The sequence below is a fragment of the Miscanthus floridulus genome, chromosome 2, assembly GCF_019320115.1.
Source record: "Miscanthus floridulus cultivar M001 chromosome 2, ASM1932011v1, whole genome shotgun sequence".
NCBI classification, from domain to species: domain Eukaryota; kingdom Viridiplantae; phylum Streptophyta; class Magnoliopsida; order Poales; family Poaceae; genus Miscanthus; species Miscanthus floridulus.
Window position 1 is genome coordinate 169,877,592 of NC_089581.1, and position 24,030 is coordinate 169,901,621.

General features: G+C 43.4%; 2 protein-coding genes across 2 annotated transcripts; both read right to left on the reverse strand.

Moving 5' to 3' along the window:
* Positions 1 to 10,477: 10,477 nt before the first annotated feature.
* Positions 10,478 to 11,035, reverse strand: LOC136537426 (uncharacterized). The gene has a single exon (XM_066529404.1). It carries the CDS (start codon positions 11,033 to 11,035, stop codon positions 10,478 to 10,480), a length of 558 nt encoding a protein of 185 aa, XP_066385501.1.
* A 135-nt stretch (positions 11,036 to 11,170) lies between these two features.
* LOC136537428 (uncharacterized) lies at positions 11,171 to 12,918 on the reverse strand. The gene is made up of 3 exons (XM_066529406.1): positions 12,851 to 12,918; positions 11,903 to 12,764; positions 11,171 to 11,818 (listed from the first exon to the last, which is right to left on the reverse strand). Exons 1-3 carry the CDS (start codon positions 12,916 to 12,918, stop codon positions 11,171 to 11,173), a joined length of 1,578 nt encoding a protein of 525 aa, XP_066385503.1.
* Positions 12,919 to 24,030: the final 11,112 nt, after the last annotated feature.

Here is a 24,030-nt window from a genome sequence, read left to right on the forward strand (position 1 = left end):
GAAGGATAAAGTCTGGGATCAAATGATAAGTCTTGAGCATATAAGTACCGAAAAGATGCTCGCGGATCCGCTTACAAAAGGCTTACCACCCAACGTGTTCAGAGAACATGTAGCCGGCATGGGTTTAAGGGAAAGCCTATGATTCCTGGACTATAAAGGGCCCAAAAGTTAAAGTAACTATTTCAGATCAGAGACGTGCATTGTAGCTGTCAAATCTATCGGCGATTGACCGAGACGATGAAACATGCTCTATGCATCATCTGTGAAGAAATGAGTAAGGTTTAAAGGATTGAAGTTTAAAGTTTAAAGATAAAAGTAATAGTGAGATCAAGGGGGAGAATGTTAGATTGATCTCCTGACCAATAGGCCCAACGGCCTATTGGGCCTTGGTCTCGCGCCCTGATCGGGGGCGCCCAACCCTACATGGTTGGTGGGCCCCCGTCGCACTGCGCTATATAGAGAGAGGTGGGGGCCGGCGGCTCGATGTACGAGGTTCGCCGTGAGCCGCAAACCCACCGACAAAACCCTAGACCGATCTACGAGGGCGCGCAGCCAGCGACGGGAAGCTCCGCTGATCCTCGCCGTCGTCACTGCTACATCCGACCGCACTGCATCGACGTCCGTGCAACCTCTACTTCACCCGTCGCTGCCCGTGTGCTGCCTCCATCACCGAACCCGCGATGGCCAGCACGACCGCGACATCATCTGGAGGCTCAGGTTCATCACCAGCCCCTCTCTCCCCTATCTTCCTCTCGGTGTAGTGTTCTAGGTCTAAATGTGCATGTCTTTCATGGTTCTATGAGTTCACCGGCCTAGATCTACTCTAGTTGATCCACTGAAAATCAACAGAAACGTCAAGGCGGCCAGCAGCTGCTTGCGACGCGTCCGCTGAAGCAGCTGCGTCTCACGCGCACACAAGGCGGCGAGCAAGGGCGGCGCATCGGCAGTGTAGCAGCATGTCAGTCCATCTTCAGCTTCCATTTTCTCGTGATTTCATTCATAAAGTTGATTAACTCCCTTACTAACATTTTCTCTCCTTCATGAGATCTCCAACTTTGATTCAAGTACTGGACTCTATTTTGAACTGGTTTGAGAGATCCAAGGTGAAGAACAGGGGAAGGTCAAAACTGAAACTCTGAATTTTTTATTCTATCAGTTAGGGTTTTGAAACTCAGTTAGCCAACTAACTTTGGTGAATTAATTAGTGCTTAATTATCAATCAAACAATACAACCAATAACACCATTGCATAGTACAAACTTCTTACTATGAAATGATTCTAAAGTTTGTAACATGTTTATATAAGAAATTCATTTGAATAATTCCCCTAAAAATGAATCCAATGCTGATTTCCATGACTTAGTCAAAATGACTAGTGTTGAAACTCAATCCTGATTTCATTTTTGGAGCTCAAATTTTGTTGGTTTGGACTTGAATTCACACCCCATACTTGACACTAGTGTAAATCACCTACTTTACACCTCAAAGTTTATTAGGGCATAATTTCAAGTATTTTAGTGAAATTCAAAAATAGAAGGCCACAAAGTACCTTAGAAAGATTTTTTAGTTTAAGCACAAACCAACACAAATGTATTGCAATACTAGTAAATAAATATTGATTTTAGTAAATGCACAGCATGGTGAGCTACTATAGATGATTAACATGCTTGATGATGACATGATCAAGTTTTAAGTTTTAGTGATGCTTAACACCAGGGGTGTTACACGCTGTCGTTCAAGCGGGCCGCCACCAGGCCGACGGGCACACCGACACCATGCCGACGCCTCCAACTGCAGCCCTAGCAGATCCAGGTGGGGAGGCACCGTATCCGGACTGGGAGGTCGCGAATCTGGCTTCTCTTCTGCTCTTCGGCCGCCAATGGAGCAAACGTACAAAGCAGTAGGTTAGGGAAGAGGAGAGCAGGTGAGGAGGAGAGGTATTTGCGGGCAAGATGATAACCAACAATGAAGCAAGCATCATATTTTTCTTTTCGATTAAGGCCCCTATAAAACAGTTCCAACGCATTCACAATCATTTAGTTCGATTCTCATAGTATATATATTTTTTAATTACAACTGCAGACTCATGACTTACCCGGAGGTCCAAAACCACCGTTCAAGCGGGCATGTTCGTTTGAACTTATCAGCCGTTTTATCAGCTAGAATCTACAGTATTTTTTTCTCACAAAAAATGAGCTTCAGTCGGCTTTAATATCAGCCGAACATGCCTTATGGTTATGCTGAAATCCTAGCCATCAAGCACACATTTACGGATAGCTGGAATTCCTCCTTTGCAAGCCCTTCACCAACGACAAGCTAGAAAGTGAAGAGAACTCGTAGTTAATCAGCAGGCACAGGTAATCAAAGGCAAGGTAATCTTAAGTGAAAAAGACAGTCCAGCAAAAGAAGCCAAGCTCACCCTCACAGTCTGCTCGCTCGACGGAAGCAAGTCTGCAATAATATAGACAGTAAGTGCGGGCGTGCACAGGCGACCAGCAGCGAGGATCGCCGGCGGTGAGGGCGCAGCGCGCGGCTCGGGTTTGGAAGCGAAGCGCGGGCGCCATTGCATGCTGGCGGCTACCGGCTGGAAGACATCTGACGGGGAACAGAGTTGGAGTTTTCTTTGGGCCTAACTCTGCCCGCATATGGAGCAGGCAGGCCACACAGATGGGCTTATCCCGCATTCAAGAAAAAAAGATGCAAAACGGGATATCCGGGTTGAAAATGGGATACCGCAAATAGGGAACTGTTTTCGGTCCTGGTTCGTTCTGTCCCATTTTCGATCCCGTTTCCGTTTATCCCGAAATAAATGAAAACGACGAGGAAAAAACAGTATGCGGCTGCGGACGGAAATTCATCCCGTCCATTTTCATCCTTATCAGCGAAGCTGTGTATTGTGAGTAGTCTTTAAGGAACCTGATGTATGTTTTTTTTTTTGGGGGGGGGGGGGGGGGGGGGGGGGGGGGGTGGGGGGGGGGGCGGAGACTATGCATGTATATACATTAGGTTTGATATATATGGTAGTGTTTCTCTTCTTCCAATCAAGTGCAATCATATCTGTCTAAGTGCACCAATTAGGAATGGTGCTAGCTTGGCAGTACAACCAACAGGTGCAAGTTTTTTTAAACGAACCGAGCAGAAGACATGTCGATTATATTAATAAAGAAGAAGGCCTAGACTAGGCAAACAACAGAAAACAAAATAAAGCAACAGTAGTACAACGACAAAGACAACTCATACAACAACAAGTGCAAACAACACCATAAAATAAACCACACCAAAGGCAGATCCCACGACACTTAAAGAAGAGGCGGACAGATCTCTGCCACAAGGTCCCAGAAGGCACGGCCTTTTAGATCCATTAACAACTTGAGGAGGTCCGGTGGAAACAAATTCTTCAAGTGGTCTACAATTTCTTGCATTGCATTCTCACTTAGCTTCCCATCCTTCCCAATAATGCCCAAACTTTTTAGCACGTTGTGATGTGCAAGTCGGGCACTTCGACGAAGTGAGGATCTATCATAGGACTTGCGTCGACGTTTTGTTGTCGTGGCCGGTGGTGAAGGGGGGGGGGGGGGGGGGGGTATAGGGCATGCTAGGTCCTTCTCCTCACTAGCTGTGGCAGTTGGAGAAGACCTTGCATTTGCTAGTGCCTCCTGTGTCAACTGGGGCACATCTGTTTTGACCTCAGTTGCATAATATGTGGGGCTGTCTTCGATGGTGATGAGAAAGATGGGGTCCTCAACTATAACTTGTGAGACAATTTTCTCGTCATCGGATGCATCCTCCACCAAAACAATATCTTCAGCAGGAGTGACGACCTGTTGCGGCGTCCACTCTATTATCTGAACAATGGTCGCCAAAGACACCACAATGGCATGCTCTATGGTATTCTCACCAATGATGGAATATGCACATGTGTCCTCATGCACCAATGCGTCAGCAGGCATGCAAGCCTCAACAAGGGAAGGGACGATCAATGTCGTCGGAGAGCGCCAGATGGGAGAACAGGGGCCGAAGAGCTCGGCCATGTTTGAAATGGAAGTATGCTCTCAGGGCCGAGCCGGCGAAATTCGAGGCCTTGTACCAAACTCTAAAATGAGGCCTACCTCAATAAAAATTAGTGAACCAGATTAGTACATAATACCTGAAGACTTGACGTACGACTGTCCTACTCCTGTCACTCTTCACTCCTGCGGGCTACGGACCTAGCGAGTGGCGACCTGCAGTGGTGCTGTTGCTGCCGTGGATGAACTACTAAAGGTCCAAAGCAACTCTGCATCGCTGTTTACTCCGTCGGCCGCCGTCCTGTGGTATTGCCGAGTCGGCGATTGGGAAGAGCGGAAGACGCGATCGGGAATAGTGGAAGACGAAACGTGGACGGACGAACGGAGTTCCAACTATACAGAATAGAAATCTGGTCTAAAACCTTGTAGACTAAGTGATAGAAAGTAGAAACTATGGCCCCCTGAAAATTAGGGGCCCGACCTGTTCTGTCGCACGGGCTGCACTCCCATGGGGCTCGGGCATGTATGCTCTCTATGCGGCTCTGCACAGGAAGCAAAGAGGCTTGACACGTCAACAGTGAGGCCCTGGCTTGGCCGGTCCCCATGGTTCAAGTGTGTGGCCACACGTGCCAGCCAAAACCTAATAGCCGAAATCTCATCTCTGAGGGGCCGCACCAAATCTTCCAAGTGGGAGATAATCGGTTGTTGAAACTTCGAGTGCATCAACTCCAGTAAAGGTGGCCTAGCTGGAATCGGCAAGCTTGCCCAGCTGAGCTATCACTCACCTCAACCTCAGCAAAGCTACCAAATGGACCCTAGTGTTTTAGTGTCAAATACTGCAGTTACTCACTCCCACGACCACCTTTTTAGGGTAAAATGGCAGGTGCTCTGCCTTGAGGCAGAGAACAGAGTTTTACGTAGGTTGTTCCGACCGGAACTGATCTAACATAAGGAACAAAGAAAGGCAAGTCATGTTATCCCACTATTCTCCTTGAATATTAGTCAGTTGCTGCAAGATGCCAGGATCTAATATTGAACCCCCACAGACCGGGTGATGATTTTGAACTAAGCACGGGCAGATTGAGCTTAATAAGCGCTTTTGTTTCTGAAATTTAACAGAAAAGCACAAGAGTCCGGTACGGTAACGGTCTTTGGGATAATTAAACACAGACCAGAGCGACGTCAAAAACTTTAGATCTGAGCAGCAAATGATCCACTAGGAAGTAGCGAACCAAGTCAAATAACACTAAAGGCGTTATTTGAAATAGCTAGATCATGTACATGACAATATACAGATGTCAAACCTTTGGTTCACACTCATATAAGAATTTTACTGCTCGAAAAAGGTTTGTTGATTGGAGACATGTGCTTAAGAATTCTAATGAGTGAAGATGGTATATGATTAACATGTATTTTATAGATTGACTAATAAATTATTTTTTAGATTGAATGAAATAATTATATTTTGTCAATTAAATTTGCTTATATAAGCAAAGATACATGATATCAGTACACCTTTTTAGTACATGTATGCATGATTACTATACAATCAAACTCACTAATAAATAAATGGTATAGAGCAACATCCCAACACTCTATAGGCCATACATCTTTTGCCAGGATTACACCCAAACAGGTCCTAGAGTAACAATTGAACATTTCAATGTAGATACTATTACTGTCCAAAACAATTCTAAGGTCAAATACTGCCAGTCCCAACCAGCCCACCTAAGTTCTTTGCTAGTCCCACAAAAAAATTGCTAGTAGACGCTCTGCGGTCTGAAAGGATTTTTCAATGAATTGGCACTCACGGTGCCTATTTCCACTGATATCCAACTAACCCTGAAAGGCTAACTGTAAGAAAAAAACCCCAACAACAGCGTTACTCACCGAAAATCGAGAAAACGAATAGTGTGCACCGTATACCACAAGCCGCCACAACACTACATCATCGCTGGCCACTGCAACGACACACTACCTATATATACAGAAAACACTTGGCTACCAAAAATGCGTCGACCAATGCCCAAACATCCGTTGGGCACCGAAATAGCAACTGCTATGCAGGTCCAATGCAACCATCGCCACAACAATTGGTCGATCCTCATGTTATGTGCAAGTGATTGTTGAATACTCCACTCATAGCTCTTCATTATCGGAAACCGAGAGAAACTAACCACACCACATTGAGAAGGCCGGCGTCGTGCGCCCGTGCGTGACCCTTCGCCATAGCACCGCACCTTAATCCATGGGATTGTTCCTTCGGATCTGTACCCCTACAAGGTCACCTCGTAAAACCACTACAAAACACACAACATGTGGGGGCTCAACCACATCCTCCATTGGACTCCACACGTCGCTTTCAACACCTTGAAGGACACGGCACACGGGGGGCCTCATCACATCCGCCGCTACTCCACGCCACAGACCTGTTTCATGTATTGCCATCAAGAAGGCATGAAATTTCATCCCCACAACTCAAAGATGTCATTGGACAACCAAGCCACCACCAAAACCCACTATCAACGTTTCTGCCACCATGCCCATTGTTAACACTGCGGTCGCCAACGTAAACCACCAGTAGCAGCTGCCACCATGCATGGCCGCACACCACTAAATCCATGGGCGATCGAGCCCACAGGAATGGACCCAAGCACCGTCGACATCACCCATGCAGTAGCAAGGGCCTCAGGCACGCGCAACTATCGACATTGGAGACCCACCCAAGCAAACTTCCCACACGAGGACAACGAGCCGCCACTGGAGCGCCGATGCAAACAAACATTGTCGTGGTTGCACCCGCATCTGTGATGAACGACGCTTCTTCTAACGCAACCTGCCATCAAAGTTTACATATATAACAAAGTCCATGTTTGGAACGACTTAAATTCTAGGGATAGCCAGCTTTTCTCTAGCTGTACATAGTAACGGAGAAGCTTATCGTTTGCCACTTCAACTTTTCGTGACCTCCCATGGTGGCTTCCATGGTTAGATTGGTTGGATCTCAGCGACAAAAGATGAGGTTGGGACCTCAAAGGGAAAGAGGACGATCAATGAAGGGAGGAGCTCGTGGCCGATGCAGGCTACTGGTGGAGGCAGCTAGCACCTAAGGGTGGTGCAAAGTTCCCCGTGCCTACTCCTGGGGGAGAAGCACTTGGGGAATTACCGAGGCTCCAATTGGTAAGACTAATGAGGAACCATTTCCCCTCTACTCTCAAAATTTGCTTGGAACCCATAAAGCAACTTTTTTTTTCTTCACCGGCTCCAACTCACCTACATAGTGTAGCAAGGAGCTTAAGCCATTTGGAGCCATGGCAAACAAGGCACAAATAAGTCCGCCATAAGTTTGCATCTGGTTTCGTTCAAGCTTTATTTTCACAAGTAGCCGGCGGGCGGCTGGACCAAAAGCTGTTCCAAACAAGACCAAATAAAACTGAACACTGAAGGAGGCCGGCCGGCGCGGGACGAGCGGGACACGGGGGCCTTCTTCTTGTCCTTGTCCTTGTCGGTGCTCTTGGCCGCCATCGTCCTGGCGTCCACCAGGCCCTTCCCTCCCTTGCCCGCCATCGCCGCCGGAAACCCTAGGCTGGAGTGCGGTGCGCGGCGAGGTCGAGGGGGGCGTTGCTGCGTTTGGAGAGATTTTTCAGTGCGGGAGCAGAGGTCTTTAAACACGCCACGCAGGTGAATTTTTTGGGTTGGGGTTTGAATCCGGCGGGCACCGAGTCCCGTGGGCGTGCGCGCTCCGCGTTTTTGCGGCTTCCCGAGCGTGAAAATTTCGAGTGGCGGATGGAACCAGGGTGGGCTGGGCTAGGCCTTAGGGTTTTTGTTAATTTCCGGGCTCTGTGATATCTGGCCCATTGGTTGGCCTGCCAGACAGCCAGCTTAGGTCGAAGCCTCGCGCTCTCTCTGGGACGGAACCCGGCAGGGCCCGACTGTGCCATGGGCCTGTAGCCTGCTGGTCACCAAGAGGGAAGATCAACGCCATGTGGAAACATGTGAAATCCAAGCCGGCATTCGGTACCTTTAACTGCTCCGAACCGGAATCCATGACCATTTCAAATTTTATTAAATTTATAAAAACTAATAATGTTACTATACAAATAATTGTTATTAGTTTATTTAATTTGTTTGTATTAATTTGTTTTGCCGATTTTTGCAGTGCAGTTTACTACCTATAAAGGTGGTTATTATGTAGATTTACACATTGCTAAAGCTGATCGTGATCGGTGACAGGTGAAATGCTGATGAAAGACTGTTTTGTTGTATGGACATGACTAACGGTGAATTAATGGTGAGTAATTAGTTTTTTAATTTGATCACTGCCATTGTCCCACAACACTCACATACTCCTAAGTTTATTTCAACTAAATATAACTGTCCCTTTATACCCGTTGAAGTGGCTAGCGTGAGCTCTGCGCTAGGTAATTAAAACGACGGAATAACTATAATTAGAAGCTTAATTTCATTCCTAAACAGTTAAAGTGGTCTCTCAACTTTTAAAGTTTATTTTTATGCTCAATTTTGTCCATAAATTATTAAACAGGCTATTTTAGTACTCAAACTTTACTTTTTGGCTTTTCATCGATTTTTTTTACTTTTTGGCTAAATTTAATACACAAACTACCAAATTAAAGTAGCAATTTTTATTCTGGAAACTTTATTTGGGCTCATCCTTACACTTCATCCTACGTGGCATGCCAATTTCATGCCTTGTCAGCTTATAGCATCACTTCTCATCCTACGTGACACACTACATTTAGGTTCTGATTGGTTCTCCACCGGCTTCAAAAGCTATTTGAAGCTATTTTGTGCCAAATAGAGTAAAATAAAACAGCTTCATAGGTGAAGCTCCTGAAAAAGTATTGAGAAAATTTTGTATTTGGCCCTAAAAATAATGCTCCTTTCTTATTTGACATCGAAACTGAAAATCTTTCCTATATGTCCTCAAATCGAGTTTTTATTTCCTATTTGACATTCCCGTCGGTTCCGTGAGCAACTACCGTTAGCTGTCGAAGTGAGGCGATGGGTTAAATAAAGGATCAAACATCATCTTATATAATTATGTATAATTATATTCAATTTGAAATTAATTATTTAGATACATGAATAACAACAATAAAATAGGTCTCCAACAACATCCAATTTGAAAATGACATGCAGCAGAACAGTAGCACATTTATTTTAGAAAGCTCACATGTTCAAGATAAATGCAATATTTAGCATCCATGATCACAATAATAGTCGAGATACATTCAGGTTCACATGCGCAGAAACATTTTCACAGGATTGCATCCATTACAGACATCTAACACAATACACATTTAGGAAATTTTCTCATACAAGAATCACAAACTCATCCTTCTTTTGCTTCTTGTGCTCAGTGTCGGACTACTAGGCTGTAGTCTTTTGCTCCTCGTGCGCGTTGCAGGGCTATCAAGCTGCGACAAAAGATTCTTTGTAGCATTTTTATCTACTTCTTTCTTCCTCCTTTTGCCTTTTAACTTGACAACAACAGCTTGTGGTTTATCTATGGATGAGGGAAGCTCAATGGAAAGTGGTTCAGGTTGATTTGAACCACTTCTGGACCTATACATGTTCATGTGTATGAAAACATTATTTAAGATATATTTGATATACATTTCGGTAATAAAGAACTTATTAATATATTGGATATACATTTCATATAGAAGGGGTTGGAAAATGCAAGCATATAAAATTGACCATGGGAATGTACTGTTAGATAGAACTGCTTGCAAAATCAACAAACTAACCATGCAAAATAAATTCAGATTTAGTTTGGTACTTAGAGGAACCCTGCTTTCCCTTTTTCCTACTTGTAATCTCCGAGCTTATACTACAAAAAAGAAGAGAGTTTGGTACTTAGAAGTCATCATTAGCTTTCTATTAGTAGAATATTTATTCAAGTTTTTATTAATTACCTTCCTGTTGGTCTAGAATTAGAGGCAGCACCCTTTCTCTTCTTACTAGCTGTGGGTTCAGGTTCCAAGTTTTGACTACAGTAATATTGAAAGTACTAGGATGAGACACCATGAATTGGAATCTAAATACAGAAAGTGGAAATTGAGCTAACCTTGGTGGAAAAGTCATAGAACGTGTTGGTGCTTCATCCTCCATTGGCACAATGAAACTCTCTATTGGTTTGGTTACCTTCTTCCTCTTTTTTGGTGTTCCTCTACATAAGCAAATAGATAGTAAAGAATATGATCTAATTAAAAAAATATGCATAGAAGATGAAATGTACCTAAGAGTTTTCATTGCTTAAATATCTTCTTTGCTGCCCTTCCTGCAGTTGTGCCAGTGATGTCCATATTCCTTACAGATAGGACATTGGTGCTGCCCTTTTTTACCCTTCTTGTCACTACAGCCTTTGCGTCTCTCGGTTTTATGCCTACCAGCTACAGACATTAGTAGTGGTCCATACATGAAGAAGCCATGGGTAGATTTAGGCCACTATGTCTTGTCAGGAATAGCAGGGATTAATGCACTATAGGCTCCTCTAAATTTCTCAATGGAGTAGTAGAAGTCAACATATTTGTCAATAGGTGCATTAGGTAGTGCTGTAATGAATGCAAGGGCATGTTTGCAAGGAATGCCAGAGACTTGCCATTGTCTGTAAGAACATGTTCGATCAACCAAGTTCACCACAAACCTAAAGCCGCTGCCACCAAATAAGGTAATTTCAGCCACCTCTTCTGAGCATTCTGATACATCCAAGTTCAATTCTCTACTCTGTTCATTTAGCTTCTTAATTATGTGGGGAAGAATGAAGCCATCTAATTTCTTTCCAATTTTTCTCCTTTGGTTCCACTTGATCATAATTAATTGTCTGATCTTATCCATCAAATCATCCAAATTCATGGACTTGTACTGCTTAATCCAATTGTTGAAGCTCTCCGCCAAGTTGTTGGTCACATAGTCCACTTTGCAAATTGTTTTGAATTGCCTTCTAGTCCACAACTTCTTGTGACGTCTTAGGTAATCAGTTACAACAGGCTTTGCTTTCTCCATCTCAGCCCAATGCTTCTTAAACAAGTATGGGTTCCATGAGTAAGCTACTGCCCAGAGGTGATCATCAAACACCTTCCCACGGTACCTCCTTTTGAAATTAGTCACCAAGTGAAACATGCACTCTCTATGCTCTACCTATGGAAATACTTCAGCAACAGCTCCCATGATTGCCTGGCCTACATCAGTGCTTATTGCCAAACCCGGAGGTGACCCAATAGCCTCTCTAAGCCTACTCATGAACCAGATCCAATTGTCATTAGTTTCAGAATCAAAAACTCCAACACAAACAGGATACAACCAACTATGTCCATCAACTGCACAAGCACTAGCCAATTGCCCCTTTAACTTGCCTGTTAGGAAGGTGCTATCTATTGCCAAGTAAGGTCTACAACCATTAAGGAACCCATCTATGCAAGGTTTCATGACAAAAAAGAATCTCCTAAATCTGAATTCCCCATTTACTATGTAATGGTCAATAATTACTTTGCTACCGGGACAAGAGCTCTCAACTTGTGCTTTGAAACTAAACAAATTATTAAAACTGCTATCCCAATCACCATAAAGTTGTTTCATTGCTAGTTGTTGACCCTGATATACCCTCTGGTAGTGGATGCTCACCTTGTGGTGTTCTTTAATTTTCTTTTGCAATGCTGTTGCTCCCAAAGTAGCATCTTCTATCAGAAAGTCCTTCACCTTCCAACATATCCAATGTTTGGTAGCATTCTTTATTCTCTTCTTCCTTCTAGTGCTAGAACAATCATGAGCAAAGTTATTCTTCTTCACCTACAAATGCATTCAAGATTGCTAGTTAGTAAAACATAACATTGTCATACTACATGTAGTAGCAACTAAAAAAATTATTCTTACCATAACAGTGCATTTGTCCGCCGTGGTAGATGCATGTAGCCTCCATGGACAATTATCCTCCACTTTCCTTGAACAATAGGCTCTGAACCTACTTTTTGAGCTTTTCTCTGTGTTGAATTCAAACTCATGTTTGATTGCATGTTGACAAAGAGCCAACTTGAACACGTACATGTTATGATAAGTAGTGCCTACTTCCATAGGAGGATCTTCTTCATCGAAATCAACAATTGGGTGATGATTTACTTCTTCATATGGCTCATCCTCATCAGCCTCTAATTCATCCTCATCCTCAAACTCCTCCTCTGAGCCGTCCTCAGGCTCATCCTCTGAGCCATCCTTAGCCACTGCTTTTTCCTTCCCTTTTTTAGAACATCTAGGCACATCTACAACATTCACAGGTACAATGTCCAAGTACATGATCTTCTCATCAACACCAACATATTCATTCTCTAGTAAAGGATTTCTAAGGTAATCATCGTCATCCTCCTCTATATTGTTTGCAGGCTGCCCTTCAACATCAAACTCCCACTTAGTGATAGGCTCACATTTTTCTGAGGGATCACAATAAGCGACAAACATCTCTACAACTTTCTCCTTACTGTGTACATCAAACATAGACATCAAATCCTGATCTGATTTTACTACTGGAAAATTCTTAAGAACATTATCATAGTACTGAACATGTGGAATTTCTAAGTAGCCTGGAGGGTACTTCTCTGTAACTGAGTCAATGAAATCCTTATAATTCGACAGATCTGAGTCAACAACCATCTCAAAACTAAAACATTTGACATCCTTTCTAGCCTTTTTGCAATTGCCAAGCAAATGAATTTTCAATAGAAAACTAGTAGCTGAATCCATCCTGTGAGAGTACAATAACGTCATGAGAACTTCCCCAACCCTACTGCTATGGAGCTCCTATAGAGGACATGGAGAGAATAAACCCACCCTGTAGGAAGTTGCTGCTGTGTCCTGGCCGTGTCACCCTCCACTATGGCCACGTCGCCTGCCTCCATGGCCGCGTCACCCTCCTCCAAGGCCGGGCCACCCCGCACCAAGGCCGCGCGGGCTACCTACTTCGCCACGCCGGGCACCATCGAGGCCGCGCGGGGCGCCTATAGGGCCGCTCCGCCCACCACCATGGCTGCTCCGCCCACCTCTGAGTCTGTGCGGACCACCTTTGAGGCCGCTCCACCAACCTCCATGGCCGCAGCCTCGATCCAGGGTTAGAGGAGGGAGTCCGCCCGTCCACCCCCGTATGAGCATGAGTCAGGATGAACAGTCGTGACTCTAGGCCACCGAGTTCTTTTCCTACCCTCAAAGGGCATTTTGGTCTTTTCCCATCGCCTCACTTCGACAGCTAACGGTAGTTGCTCACGGAACTGACGGGAATGTCAAATAGGAAATAAAAACTCGAGTTGAGGACATATAGGAAAGATTTTTAGTTTCGATGTTAAATAAGAAAGGAGCATTATTTTTAGGGCCAAATACAAAATTTTCTCAAAAGTATTCTCACAAGGCGTGGGCACGATGGAGCTAAGGCAGAATGGAGGATGCATGAATGATTAAGCGAATAAGGAAGACAAAATAGGAGAGGAGAAAAACACACACAGAGAGAGGGGCATTATGACCATTTCATTCTTTTTTGTCTATCATAAACAGGTATTTTGCCAAACGATTTAAAAAATAACTTCAGCTCTATTGGTAGATAGCTGCTCATGCCTCGAGCTGAAACCCATAAATGCCACTTCACTAATGGAGCGGACCTACGCCAAATAAGGCCTTACTTTTCTTGAGATGCTAAAGCAAATCCATGAGGTCTGGAAGCTCAAAGCAGGCCTTCTCCACCACAAACAGCCCACTTACTCGTCCCACTGTGCGTAGTCGTAGGTCAGCTTATCTTTGGTATAGTCGATGGCCGCGTGTGGATATCTACCATTTGTACATGCTACCTGTGGTCACCATATCCAACTATGTCGCCCTAGTGTATCCCAACATCCTTGACTTGATGTGATCTGTGGTCCTATCAATGGCGACCATTCACCTCCACCCGTGGTATATATGGGTGACAAGACATGATAACAAGTTTGAGGGCTAAAACGACCGTTTTCATATTTTATGATTGTATTGAACATAAAATTGAACCATTGAGAGGATTGAAATGGCTACTTTCTAGTTAATATATAGTTTAGGAATGAAATTAAGCAACGACGATATTAAAAGATGGAAATGGTTATTCCGCCGTTTTAAACCACGGAATTGCGAAGCAGGCAGGCATGTAGCACGGTAGCAGCCATTGGCGCCGGCCGGGCAATACGCCTGGTCATGCGTACTATGGATGCATGATGTGCCAGTACATCTATCTGATTGAGAATATGATACGAGCACTCGAGCAGTGGCGACGACTGGCGATCGACGCGAAAAATGGATGCTGGCGGCTGGCGGCACACGCACAGAGACGTAGATACGTCCGCGGAGCAGCGGGAGAGCATACGTGTGTGACAGAATCGTTCAATTTATAAGAGTATAAGTATAATAGCAGTTCATAAGCGGTCATATTATCATACTTGAACCTATATAAACCTAGTAGTCCGTCGAGTACCATGAAGGGTCTCGATTCATCGCCAACATACAACCAAGATCGTACATGATTCAACATACTTGCTACATGTTACATAAGATTCACAAATACATTGCCATACATCAGAGTGCGATTATAGTTAGTACAACCCAAGTTCCAAATACAGTAGTAGCAGCAGAAGTAAAGTAGTTCTAAAACCAACATCTCAAACCATTGTTTAATACAGGCCAGTTCATGATCACCACCCACAAAAGCATCACAGATAAGATATATAAGTAGAAGCACCTTGCCTAGGGCCTACTCCTCGTCCACAGTGGGACAGAAGCAGGGGCGGATCCAATGGTGGGGCGGGGGGGGGGGGGGCTCAAGCCCCCCTACCCATACCAAAACAGTGGAACCTCCTATAGAGCTCCCATAAATTTTTAGACAAAGTTCTATAGTATAGAAGGGCTGAGACTTAAGATCGAGCAGCAGTGTTATTCAGCCCCCCCCTAAAATATTTCCTGGATCCGCCACTGGACAAAAGCAATTCTTACAATAGCCATGAAAGACTGTGTTATCTGCAACAAGTGGAAAATAAACCCTGAGTACAAGAAGGTACTCAACTAGACTTATCCGTCATAAACCAAAAATAAAGTGACTCTAAGGATCATGTAAGGCTTTATAAGTGGAGCTAGGTTGACACCATTTTGCATAAAAATCTACTAATTTAGCTATACATTTTATAATTCGGTCATCAAGTTAATTATAGCTATTCATCTCTACATTAGCAACTAACTTATGCCAAACTGTGGTATATCATTTAGTAGCATAACAATAGTAACCATAGCTGGTGTAAGATTTTCATATTCATTAGAATCATCATATTCCATAATCCAATTACTATGATGAAGGGGCTCCGTTAAGTTTCCCACTATCCAGGAGAGACGGCGATTCGAATCGATTGCAACTAGCTGTGAGTTTATTCCTAACACAAACCCAGACATACCTGCGCCAAGATAGTCTTAGGTCACCTTTGGTACAACTCAAGTCTAATTCACAGGTTTGATCAACGCCGCACAATCAGGAACACTATCGGATGCCAGGTCGATCAGGACTCTAACCTGCCCTTAGCCTCACATCAGCTCCCCGCATATTCTTACTACCTCCACTGTGCGCACTCTAATAGAACGAGGCCCGACCTGAGTTGAGCTACTCGGCTTCGCGGTCGGAATGAGTTACCAGACAGCTAAGTGAGAGGCATGCGTTCAAAATGACAAGAGGGCCTCCAATGATGCAGTCCTTAATCGGCACAGACGGAATCACATGAGTCAACCTACATATAGACTCTACCCCGCCTCCAGTTATATTACCCCATGGTTCTGTTCCACGATAGCAAATATAGCCAGCCATACTCCGGTATCCACCTATATCTCACAGATAATAGGAAATCACCCGACTTCTACCGGTCTAAGCATTGCTAAGCATATATTCGATCCTGGACCTATATAGGGTTAAAGGTATATATATCTAGACAAGGTAGTTCTATGCATCAAGTGTTTCTAAATCAATTCTTATAACCTAATGCATCAAACATAAAGGACTCAAGTGATATTTTGTAAAACACAGGAGGCTTAAAATGCTATGGGGCTTGCCTAGGATCCGACACAAGTTAGTTTAGTTAGCTTGCACCGCCTTAGTGACATCTCTAGTCTTAGCACTTGCGTAGTCCTTCCATCTTCAGGATAGGTCCACCCAACACCATCTTCGGGTTCGGCTCCAACATCACATCCTTCATGTGGTGCATCTAGCATACCTAGATGAGATAAAAAATACAAGTGCATGAATCCTAAGAAAGGTAATACGAGATGCATCACATAAGAGCATTCAAGACAAGCATAAGATTATTCAAGACATAGGCACCTAGAGTTATTTAACTAAACATCAACCAAGCACAACAGGTGGATATAGCCAGCATATCAAGCATGACATACCCGTTAAATTAAGTTGAGCTATTGTAAACATTTATCAATCAAGAACTAACTAACAAGTTTAGCCAAACAAGAGTAGGCTAAAGCAATCACCTAGCCCATGTACAGTAATCTAGACAGTAGCACATCAGTCACTCGTTGTAGCCATAACTAGAGTTACAAGCATTCAATAAAAGTGATCTTAGGCTTTCTAGAAAGCTAATAAAATTGTCTACAACTTTGTTATTCATACCAAAAGCTAATTCAAAGGTTAAAATGATCAAATATGCCAATATTTCAGATCTACACAGACAAGGATAGAAAACTGATAGTAACTTCAGAGATGTATAATTGGAGTTTTAGACATTCAACAAACATGATTATTAACTTTATAGAAAGCTTATTAAGTTATATATAACTTTATTATTATCATTTTAAGATGATTCTACAACTAACAAGGTCAAACAACAAAAAGAAGACATCTCTGTCCATACTTGGGATAGAATCTGTCACTCAACTTTGAACAACTGTAACCAGAGTTCTAGACCAGCAAAAGTAGTGCTCTTAGACATTTTGGAAATCTTAACAAAAACAAAACAACTCTCCTATTACCACCAATACATGATTCGATGTTTAAATAAGTCAAATAGTACAATCATTCAGGTTTGTTCAGAGGACATGCAAAACCGGACAGCAAACTTCGAAAATCTATAACTCCTAAACCACCAGGCCTCAAATCATGAAATCTTTGGACAACCAAGATAAGGAGGTTATCTACCACTTTTGTATTCACCACATTCACAGAAAACATCATTTGCATCATAAAAATAATTACATAACCAAAATTGTACATGCAGCCCAAACAATAGAGGCATACTACATTCATCTATCATTTAGTTACTACAAACTAACATATTCTTGACATATATGCTACCCCAAACATATTGGAATCATATTCAAATGATCATAGAATGTAGGAATAGCTACAAGCATCACATGGCAATAAATACATGTATATGCTAACAACATTCATCCTCTACTCTTATAATGCAACATATGTATTATTTTTAGTACTATATGAGAACAACTAGTTTGGGGCTAAGACTTTTATGAGTGGTAGATGTTATCAAAACATGGGTACTGTACAAATTCACATGCTCAGGTTTTGTAATTTAATTACTACAAAAGGACAAATTGCCATTGCAAGAAAACATGCGAGAGCAAGATAAATCTAAAGATCAACATTTTCTATAAACACATAGCCAAATTAGGGTTTCTCAGGCCACAATATCACCATGCAAAGGCAAAGGAACACATTTCACATTTTTGCACATAAATTATTTATAAACCATTTAAAACCATTTATTAAGCATTAGTCAAGTTAAATCAATAACTCAATCATACTAGATCCAAAATTTATGGAATTTTAACCAAGGCTCACACATTCCATGAGTATACTAGGATAAAATTTTTAGGTCATTTGGAGTAGTATAACAATAGATATGATGATAGCAAGCAGAGCAAGCTAGAATTAACCATTAATCATGATTAAATCATAACATCATAAAAATATTATACAAATAACATGTTTAATATTTTCTTAGCTAGCACATGCCAAAACAAGACTCACAAAACTAGAATAACATTTTTAGGACATTCCTACCTCGAGATATGCATCTGACAAACTAAAAAGGATTTCTAAAAGCATTTTACAAGAATAAACAAAAACAACAGAAACTTTTTACTAACATATATCATATTATGACTCTACTGCATATATCTACTCACAAGGATTCCAAAATGTCCTTATTTGCTATTTTACAATTTTTCTATGATTTACTATGATTTTCCAATGTTTTAGCCATAAAAGAAAAACACATTTGCACCGAGGACCCTGAACTTTCACGAAAGCAAATTCTAGCGAAACGGTCCTTCTAGGAACTATTCACAAGAGTCATAACTTCTGTAGAAAACACCTTGGACTTGTTTCTATTTGAACACGAGGTCCTCCATGCCAATCAGAACAAAGGAGGCGGAGGAGGATTGCCGGCCAGCTGATTTTCGACCGGTGAGGTCATCGTCGGCGTCAGGGAAATGTCGTGTGGCAGAACTGCTTGAAATAGCATGCTTCTAGAGGCGCTTGTCTTCCACCAGACACTAAGTACCATGAAAGCTGGCTACATCGGACGACTCCGTCGAGCACACCCCAAGAGAGAACTCGAACAATCCATGTTTTTTCCTCGATGATCCAATAATGAGAATGAGTTTATAATACTTAGTCCATTTCATACAACTAGAGTTCTTAGAAATATACTATTATAATACTAAGTTTAGAGTGCGGAATTTAAACAGTGGAATTATAATAAACATCTAAAAGTAGAATATAAGGATTCGTCTATGGCCATCAAAAGAATCCTCCACACAACAGTTACTCTTCAAACTGCACCTGCAACGGGGGTAAATAAATCCTAAGTACACGATGTACTCGCAAGACTTACTTGACTAGTGGAAATAATTTCCTGACTCTAAAGGGTATGATAAGCTTTATGGGTTGCTGGGTTTCCTTTTCGCAAAAAGCATTATTAGTAGTGAATCCTTATGTATGTTTCTTATTAGCAGTCATGATTAATTCATTATCTAGCCATTCTATGTAAGCACATGTTCTACTTTCAAGCAAGAGTTGAGCAAACAGATCTATTTCACCACCTTTTATCTTCCAGTTCTTACTACGGTGCTAGACTGTAGACAAGTCGTACCGGATTACCCGACGATTCATGAATCAATATGCCCAACTAGGTACCCCAAAACACACGCCATACTTGTACCCTAGGCACAAGCAAGACCAACCCACCACTCTCCTATTAAGGGGTCTAAGTCCTCGTCCAAACTTGGACTCCAAGCCCCCACACCTAAGTCCTAGACTTAGTGTGGTGCTTAGACCTCCACCATCTTCGTCTCCAATCAGTCGGTCTAGAAAGAGCCAGAACCCATGACAAGAGAGCAATGAGCCTTTCCTGCTCTCATAAATAGGTACGTGCTCAGGATAATAAGTCTGTGACTTGACTAGAACCCAATGCAACGGCCGGTCCTTAACCGACATAGATAGGAAAATAGTGTAACCAAGATATGCCCCATTAGTTGCGGGACACAACCTCTTACACCCGCCAATATCCATACCATATCCCTGCCCAGTCTCCATTTTTCCTTTCACCATTTTATCATAAGAGTGATAATAATAATCACCTATTGTGAGTAACGGCAGGTTACTCACGCTACCGAACAACCTAAGCATGGCAGCTACTCGCACCTATACTAGTAGGACTCATATGACATATATATTTATGCAGGTGATTTCCATAAAACACCTGTAACATAAATACACATCACAAATATATATATTCAGTGCTTATTAAAAATAAGGGTTATGCACCGAGGCTCGCCTTGGGCAGGCGAGGTGTCAGTAAAGTCAGTCGCTGGTGGCTCTAGGGCTCCCTCCTATATGAGAATCTACTCCTCATCCTATTCAATTACCTCCTCATACTCCTGCTCGCCCGCGGTCATGAACTCCACCAACTCGTTCTCTATATGCATGCAATGATGATGCAATACTTAGTATTACGGCAACAACAACTCTTAAAATAGTAATACACCTACCAAGCAACTAAGCTAACTCTAATGGCTAATATGCTAAGATACCCATCATTTCCACTAAACAAGTACGAAACCTATCAAGCACTACTTAGCAACTAAAATGCCTTCTCATTTTTATTAATGATTTAATATACACTTAAAAGGGGTAGTTAGCTACCTTATTTATCAACCTATTCTAAGGCTACAAAAATTATAGTGAATACATAATAATACACTGAACCTACTATAAAAATTTTATGGTCCAAGCTATTACCAATTTGCCACAAAAAGTCATACAATATTATCCTAAATAATACTAAGCTCTTTCAAATGAATTAATATACCTTAGCATCAAGTCAGACATGTATCCACTACTCATACCATCAGATACATAATATTTTTAGGAACCACACATAATTTATTTCATCATTTTTGGATGTCTATGTGAATTGATATGATTTTTCAAAGTCCAGCTCAGAATCTAGTAATAAAACCCATTTCTATTTTCTAGAAAAAGAAAAAATGAATTCAACCCGCATGGCCCACTAACGAGTAGGCGTGGCCCACACACACGTGCAACGCGTGCGCTTACGAGCAGCCCACAGGCGTGACCCATGCGTGCAAACGGCCCACGATGGGGGAAGCCCGTGCACGTGCTGGCGCATTTGCAGAAAGGACCTCGACTCTCAAACAAACTAAACTGTAGTCCAAGTCACTATTCCTAGAGAGCAACTATGCAATGAAACCCACATAAACTCACTCCTTTACAACAGCATGGTCCTCGGCCAACCACGCGCACAGCGGCGCGACGGTGATGGCATTGGATGGCCACGCCGGCCAGTTGGGACCCATGTTGGCTCCACTAACGGGCCAACCCCCATCTACAACCCTAGCACCTACACTAGCCTAGGTTATAGGAGTGGCAAAGCTCATGGAAGTGGTGACCATGACGCGCAGCCATGCGCGATAGTGGCACGACCACGCCGGTCACCCTAAGCCCCCGTGGGGTGAACTAGCTAGCACTATAGCATCACTATCTTACCTTGGTTGTGGCTATGGTGATGGGTTGGTCGGAGGTGGCCCGAGCAGTGTTGACCACGTGAGACCAAGCAATGCGATGGTGCCCTGAGCGTGGCACCCCCGCGTCAGCACATCACCGATAGTGCCTTTGGTGAACCTGACACGAGCATGGAAACGAGGGGGTGAAGGAAGGCTCGAAGGAGCAACTAATTGAATCTCTACCAAAGGATAGCGATTTACCCCCAATGAAGTTAGGCGTGGCGCTGGAGACGACCAGCGGTGACTAAAACGCCAAACTGGCGGTCGACAGTGCTTGGCTGAGGCTTGGTGAGGGTGACATAGCTAGATAGCTTTATGGAGTCACTATAGGTGCTATGAATCAGACCCTAGTGAACCGAGGCACGCGAATTGTGAAGCCGTGCGCGTGAGGGGACGTCGGCCTGCCATCCCTGATGATAGTAATGGCGCGTGAGGGGGGGGGGTGGGAGGAAGGATGGCTCGTTGCATCGCGTGTCCATTCAATAGAGGGAGATAGGGCGAGATGGTGGATGGCTACATGTGCGGGTAGAGCAAGGGCGGCAGTGGTAGTGACATGATGTGCAGAGAGGCACTGTGCTGCCATAGCAGGACATGGCTAAAGACGGAGCAGGTGCATGTGGGGGGGGGGTCACGACCCTGTGCGTGTAGTACCAAGGTGGCCAGCGACACAGCGCGGTGATGTGACGATAGCGACAGTGGCTAGGGTGCCCATGGCTCGAGGAGCAGGGCAGCACAGCAGAGCAAACATGTGCGTCCCTAGTGGCACCGGCAGTGGCGCCAGCGGCAGCGTGCAGCGCACGATGGGACTACAGCGGCAGCAACACGGCCGTGAGGTGGGGCAGCTGCGTGCTAGGGCTATTGGCCACAGCGGCTAGCCAAGCGTGGCTAGGTTTGCGCGCGGGTGGCCGACGCATCGATGTCGTGGCTCAGGGGCGCGGTAATAGCGTCTACATGAGGAAACCGACCGAGGACGTGTCATGCACGCTTTGTAAAGCGTCCAAAACAACTAATTGGTTGGCCAAACACCCAAACCATCTTCATCATACCTTAGAGGGTACATTAGGCCACTAAAACAACCCGTAACACTACCCTACTTCTTAACCAGATTGCCATACAAAAATTACCAAACATCGCAATGTCTAGCTCACCAAAAGCTCATGAAATCTTCTAAGTGTTGAATGACTTTCTATTTCTAATTGCATTTCCAAACACTTAGAAATATAAGCTAGCAACATTATTTATCAACACCAAATATTTCATTGTCATCTACAAAAGTTGTACTTTCAACTTTATTTAAGTGTTGCATATATGTTCTACATTATTTTTTTCAATAAAAATTGGTTTACAACCCTACTTGATAATTATGCGAATCATGGAATAACTTTTCGATTAACATTCTATTGATCCTCCTATGTTATGACACTTCATCTACCCATTTCACCATATGCATTAATACACAAATATGATGCTCATGTCATGTTTTAGTAGATGATTTATAGTGTAACACTGAGGGTGCTACACGTTGGGGGAGCACCAGGGGGCCGGCGCGCACCCGTGGGGTTGCTCGGTTTAGCCGAAGATGGCCCAAGGTGTCCCAGCCATGCACGCCTACGACCTTAGGCATGGTGGCACAGCGGCAAAGCGCTCTAGTGACGTTTGGCTTGGGCCAGCGTACGCGCGAGATGGAGCACGATGAGGCGAAGGCGGTGGTGCACGCGGTGGGGCGCGAGGGAGCTCAGAGGCCAGGAAATGGCGGTGTCCATGGAGCTCCACTGCTCGGGCATGGTGAGCAGAGAGAGCGAGAGGAAGGAAGGGAAAGCAGAATGGAGAGAGGGAGGCGAGCGCTCGAGCTATTCCTGTCTCCACGCAGTGCGAGCATTGGCGAGGTGGCGAGCATGCGAGGCGAGCTGGCACGCGATGCATGCACGGGAGGCCACACGGTGCTTTCCTTCTGCGTGCGGTTGGCCACTGCATCTTCCCTGATTCAAAAATCTAATACCACCCCAAAAATATGATTGAAACACCAATTCCTCCCTTTATAACTCCTAATTAGTTTAGTTTTGGCACAAGATGTAGTAACTAAAGTTGTAGAGCTATACGAGATCTCCAACTTTGCTTTAAGTGTCAAAGTTTGATTCGGTCTGGTTGGAGAGATACAAGAATCCAAAGTGGAGTACCCAAAACCGAAACCCGAATTCAGTTAAGTGCTGATTTCCATAACATTGTGTTGTTTTCAAAACTGATTTTGGAGACTCAAACTTGGTCCAAACTTAATGACACTTGTTTTGTTGTTTCCTTCAAAAAGGGTACTTCGACTCATATTAAGGAACCTAATTGAGCTGCCATATGAATTTTGAAGATAAAATGTCGGGAACATGTCAACTTACTGCTACTGATTAAGGACAGAGGAATTATGGTGGAACCAAAATAGCACTGGATTCGAAGTTGAGGATACTGTTTGAGCCACTTAGAAGTTGAATCAGGTCTTGGTCCAAAAATAAAGTGTGTAGCACTCCACTTAAACTTAAACTTTTATTTTTCGATCAAATCATGTTGCTTAACAAAAATCTGAGAACGCGAGATGCCAATCGAATTGTTACTAATCCCGGACTTAGAATATTTCTAAGTCGGAAAACAGCCGCAAATTCAATCTTCGAGCCTCTATTTCACTTGTTTCCAAGCTGATTCAGGGTATGTTCCAAAAACAAAGTTTGTTGCACCCAAACAAAACTATAACTTTCATTAAGGGTCAAACCTTGTATCTTGAACAGAAACCATTCCTTTACCTTGGTCAAAGCAGCAACATGATTAACTCTTAAACTAGGGTTTTAGGCCAATTGAGACATCTTCTTGATATCTGCTCTACATGAACCTTTTATAACTTTTGTTGTAGAGTTCCATTAGAGTTA

Excerpts from the sequence above, each read along its gene's own strand:
- LOC136537426 (XM_066529404.1), bottom strand. The coding sequence starts at position 11,035 with ATGGAGAAAGCAAAGCCTGTTGTAACTGATTACCTAAGACGTCACAAG.
- LOC136537428 (XM_066529406.1), bottom strand. The coding sequence starts at position 12,918 with ATGGAGGCAGGCGACGTGGCCATAGTGGAGGGTGACACGGCCAGGACA. Across the intron at positions 12,765-12,850 it reads CAGCAGCAACTTCCTACAGG|GATGGATTCAGCTACTAGTT; the intron begins GTGGGTTTATTC and ends GTACTCTCACAG. Across the intron at positions 11,819-11,902 it reads CGGACAAATGCACTGTTATG|GTGAAGAAGAATAACTTTGC; the intron begins GTAAGAATAATT and ends ATGCATTTGTAG.